The sequence below is a fragment of the Carlito syrichta genome, unplaced genomic scaffold (genome assembly GCF_000164805.1).
Source record: "Carlito syrichta isolate Samal-C Ts95f unplaced genomic scaffold, Tarsius_syrichta-2.0.1 Scaffold314096, whole genome shotgun sequence".
Lineage (NCBI taxonomy): Eukaryota > Metazoa > Chordata > Mammalia > Primates > Tarsiidae > Carlito > Carlito syrichta.
Genome location: NW_007258192.1, coordinates 292836 through 297932, shown reverse-complemented (window position 1 = coordinate 297932; position 5097 = coordinate 292836). Strand labels below are relative to the sequence as shown.

The 5097-nt window shown below is 59.2% G+C and overlaps 1 protein-coding gene across 1 annotated transcript in view; it reads left to right on the top strand.

The window, feature by feature from the left end:
* The window catches only part of CCDC33 (coiled-coil domain containing 33), a 115128-nt gene that overhangs the window by 22011 nt on the left and 88020 nt on the right, over positions 1-5097 (top strand). Inside the window, exon 3 of the mRNA XM_008071032.1 lies at positions 3467-3614. Coding sequence (XP_008069223.1) covers positions 3467-3614 — 148 coding nt within the window. The remainder of the gene's footprint in view (positions 1-3466; positions 3615-5097) is intronic.

Below are 5097 nucleotides of genomic sequence, written 5' to 3'. Positions count from 1 at the left end.
CCCCCACCCCTAGCAGAGTTGAATGGGTTGTTAACTCCTTCTCTGCCTATCCTCCCACTCCCACTCCTAGCCTCTCCCCCTACCTCATATATCCAAAAATGCCCCAAGTACTGGGCAGCTCCACTCTGGGACACCTGCTGGCTGATTGTGGCCTACTAAGGGCAGGTTGCCTATGTGGGGTGAAAAATTGGAAGGAAAACCTCCCAAGCTTTCCCTGAGCCAGGCCCAGCAGGGTAGCTAAGAATGCTGTGCAGTGGGACCTGCAGACTTCTATGCTCCCCCACTGGCCTGCCATCCCCTGGCTGCGTGGCCCAATCCCTGCCTGGAAAGGTTGCCTACTGACTTCTGTGCCCTGGCAGTGCTGGGTGGGCTTGTGGAGAGTAACCCAGTAGTTACTGGGAGCACCCAGTCTGCTCCCAGTCTAGAGGCGACACTCGGGGTGGAGTAGGGTGAACTCCCTCCTCAAGGCCCATCGCGATCCCACAGATGGGCTTGTTCACCCTGAGACTTGGGGGATTTTACCACCACCCTCAGTTCACTCCCCGTCATGTGACCCCACACGTGCATTTTCTATGCCCTTGTAAATTCTCTAGGCCAGAACTAGGGGATGTTGTAGGACATCTCGGAGGCAGGCCTGCAGATTCCCACACACCATGTGGAAAAAAAGAGGGGAAGGCAGAAGGTGGGTGGCCCTTGGCCCATCCTCCCCACTCAAGGACTCGCTCTTGGCCCCAGGCCGCCCTGGCCCTGGGCCTAGCCTGCCCCAGCGGGCACATGCCTGCAGGCCTCACCAGGAGGCGCCAGCCTGGCAGCTGGCCTCATGCCTGGAACTGAAGCTTGAGCCGTTCTCGCCAAGCCCTCTGCCAGCTTTATTTCCCAGAAGGCTGTCCCCGAGGGGGAGGCACAGAGTAGGCGGAGGAGGAGGGGCACAACTCCTGGCCTAGTCTACAGATGCCTAGTTGGGCCCCGGGGCTGCCAGGGGGTCAATGAGAGCCTTCGGACAACTGCCCTGCTCTGGGCCCTCACTTGTGTGATCCTAGGGAGCTATGGCAGGTCCTATGCTCTCACAACAACAGGGAAACCAAACCAGGGCAGGAAGGGACATTAGCCCAGCCTCACTACAGGGACTTCCGGCACACTCACGCTGGAAAGTGCTGGAGAGGCTGAATCACAAGCCATTCCAGACATTCCCATTGGTCAGGTGGGAGAATTGAGGCTCTGAGAGGTGGGGACAGAACTGGGCTGAAACCTAGGCCTGTTGCCCCACAGGTGCCAGCCTTGTCCTACACCACTAAACCAGGAGATCAGACCTGCTGGGGAGTAGAGGGGGGCAGGTTTGGGGGTGGGCAGGGGAAGTGGGGTATGGGAGGGAGCCCAGCCTATGGGGGTGGTGCTGTGGCTGCTCCTCCTCCCCGCTCCCTGCTCCCTGTTCTTGCCTGGCAGGGAAGGAGGGGAGTGGGGGAGGGGTAGCTCTCATCAACACCTCTGCAGATGGTGATAGGCCCTGGAGTAGGAGGTGGGGGTGACCTCCTCAATCAGAGGAAGGGGAGGGGTTGCTCTGTAGGGCTGGCACTTCTGGAGCTGGGTGGGGGGAGTATTCTCACCTCTTAATTAGTCACCTGTTAGGCTAAGATCATAGCCTGCACCAGGAAGGCCAAGGAAGTGAGAGAGCAAGCCATGGGAATGATAGGATGACAGTTCTGGAGTGACCCCCAGGAAGAGCAGTCCAGGCAGAGGGAACAGCCAGGGCAAAGGCTGGAATGCAGGAGGCAGCCTGGGGGGGAGGGTGAGAAACAGTGAGTGAGTGGGATGAGGGATGTGGGGGGGAATCAAGGAGGATTCCAAGGTTCTAGCCTTAAACAGCTAGAAGAATAGTCGCCATTAGTGAGTTGGGGCAGAGAGTAGGAGGAGGAGCCGGAAGAGGAGGGTCAAGAGATGCCGGCAGCCCTCTGAGGGGGTTGCTGAGGGGTGCTTCCTGGCACCCCTCGCCATTGTCCTGACAGCAGAATGAAGCACCATCACTAAAGCTCTCAGGGCCCAGCAGAACGCCTCCCTTTTCCTCTGCCCCAGGCTTCCAGGAGCCAGGAGGCACAGTGCTGTGCCCAGAACTCCCGAGCTCAAGGCAGGACAGGCTCCAGACAGGCAGGTCCAAGTCCTCATGGCTCTCCCACTGGAGAGGGCGATTCTCAGAGCATGACTGGCTTTGGGTCCCAGCACAGTGAGAGGCAGCGCTGGTTGAAACTAGCTCTCCTGACACTCACTCAGGACTGTCAGGAGCCGCCAGCCCCGGGGCCAGGGACCCTACATGCGGGGCGGGGTGGGGGGGAGAAATGCCACCAGGACCAAAGCCTGTGCGGGAACCCTGGACCTCTATCTCCCCTCTGTGGGAAAGAGCCCCTCGAGGGATGACAGGGAGGAGAACTTCCCACCAGGTGTGGCCTAGCAGAGGTTCACCCAGATCAACTGTATCCACTCCAGGCACTGGGAGTGGTGGGTCACCCAGCCAGCCAGCGCAGAGGAGGGACCAGTACACCCTGAGCCACAGCAGCCCCGTGGCCACACCCCTTCCCACACTAGACACCTTCCCTGACTCCCTACTGTCTCCCATAGCAAACTGAGCCTCCTCTGGGCCTAAAAGCTCCCGCTTCCCCCACTCTGCTGCATTTGGTTCAATGGTCTGCTTTCTGACCTGTTCTCGCCGTCTCCACCCAAGCACATTCTCTCAGTCCTTTAAGGCCTCTTCTTCCCTGCTGCCTTCCCTGACTGCCCCAGTCGACTATGCTTCTGTCTCCCAGCAGCTCTCACCATGGTGGTCCTTTTGGGCCATGAGTTCACAGGCTGTGGTGCTGTGAACCCCTGCAGCACTTGTGTCTGCTTGGGTTAAATAGCCAAGGAGGCACCATGTGTGGGCAGGTGTCACTCCTCCTTCCTGGGCCGCAGGGTCCTCTGGGCAGAAGATGGAGGAGGTGTCCAGGACAGACACATTCATGCATCTCCACTGATGGACTGAGTGACTCCATGGATGTGGGGAAGTTTGGCAAACTATAAAGTGCTGTGCACAGAGGGGCCTGAGGTGGGCGGAGATGAAGTCATGGGAGAGACCCAAGAAGATGGCCAGTTGCTAGGATGGCAAAGGCAAGTGGGTTGAGGAATTATAGGCAAGGGAATCTGCAAAAGCAAAGGCTTGGGGTGGGACGGGTCTTGAGAGATGGGGTGACCTCATCCTGTAGGAAATGGGGTCTGGGACTTGGGAAGGCAGAGAGGCCTGAGAGAGATGTAGGGTGGGTGACAGAGGTGGGGAAACAGGGCCAGGGCCACTGCCCTATCATTCCAGAGTAGGTGGACAGGCCCTTGGAGGGAAGCCTTGAGGGGCTAGAGGTGATAGGGTGGCAGGAAGGGGATGTGTCACCTCGGAAGAGGCCAGCCACTCAGCCCTGGCTCTCCCCACAGAATGCGGAAGGCCCAGAGGACCCGCTGGACACGTCCCAGAGCTCAGAAACTGAGATTGGCCACCTGTCTCCTTCTAACAAGGAGACTATCGTGGTCACTCTCCATGGAGCCACAAACCTGCCCACCTGCAAGGATGGTTCCGAGCCGTGGCCCTACGTAATGGTGTAAGTAGCTGCGAGAGTGGGGGTGGAGAGGGCAGGCCATGAGCAGAAACCAGAGAAAGGCTATTGGCACATGAGTACCCAAAGGTCCAGGACTGGGGCTGTGATGCCCAGAGGGGAAGAGCCGAGTGGGACCACACAGGGGCCATGGGCTATGCCAGTGGGAGTTCTGACATCTCCCCAGCTGCACAGAAGTGCTCACCAGGGCTGGGGAAGACAGCATGCCAAAGAATCCCACTTGCTGGGCAAGGATTTGTCTCAACACCACCCCAGGCGTTATGGCCCTTGGATGCAGAGTCTAAGCTAGGCTCCTGGGGGGGATGGTTAGAGGAAAGGGAGGACTTGGGGTGCCTCTCCTGGCTTCTGGGGGCCCTGTCCTCCCACACCCAGCCCTGGGCTCCTGGCCTCACAACCATCCATCCCCTCAGCCCCTACCTCGTCTTGTCATTTCTATCATGGGGGCTTCCCAAGTTCTGGTCCTTCAGTGCACCCTGCATGCGTTCCGGCTGGCTGCTGTCAGGGTACACTCTTGTCCAGCCTGGTGCCAAGGCCTGCACACCATGTCTGCTGTCCACCTTGTGGGCCTCACTTCCCCCAAAAGGTTACCAAGAATCTCCATCCAACCAATATTTGCCATGAACGTTGGACATTTGCTCAGTTTTATTGCAAAGCACCCCCTGCAAGGAACCTGTTGCCCCTAGTTCTCTTTATAGATGTTCAGAGCTCCACGGCCTCCCAATAAGCCACCCTCTGTTCCCTCCCTCTGCTCCCCTCCTCCACCGATGCCAGCATTACTCAGTTCCTGCCAACAGGCGGTCACCCACATCTCCTTTAGGGGAGTGCCCGCCCCACCCTCTCACCAAGATCCACTGAAATCCACACCTCAAAGCCTCACTCATGACGCCCCTTCCTCCAGGCAGCCACCAGAGTTGGGCTCCCCCTGCTCTGGAGCCGCACAGCCCTGGCAAGCCTGATCTGAAATGCTTTCCATAACTCTGGCGTCCGCGCTCCTCTTCTGTCCCCCAAACTGGAGCTTCCCGAGGTCTCCATTTCTCTAGCAGTGGACAGGCCCGAGGACGGACTTAGGGGCCAAGGAGTGACTGAGTAAAGCACCTGGTTACTATGAAAACAAGACACACACACACACACACACACACACACACACACCCCAAGTACACACAGAGTGAGGGAGCGAGGACAGAAGCTGCGCCGGAGACCAACAGGTGAGACCCTCGCCTGCAAAACCCCATGTGCGCATGCGCAGCTCCCCGGGCCTCCCCCCCCCAGCCCCATCTCCGCGGCAAGGGGACAGGTGGTGGGGAGCGGGCTTGGCCGGGAGGCCGGTTTCCAGCAGGGAGCTCGCCTTCTCCCCTCAGCTATTTCCATAAACCAATTATCGCCGATCATCTCGGGAGATTGAGGCCCTGCCTGTCACCCATCCGGCCTGGGCGGCGGGGCGGGGAGCTGGGTGGCCGCGGTGCTCCCC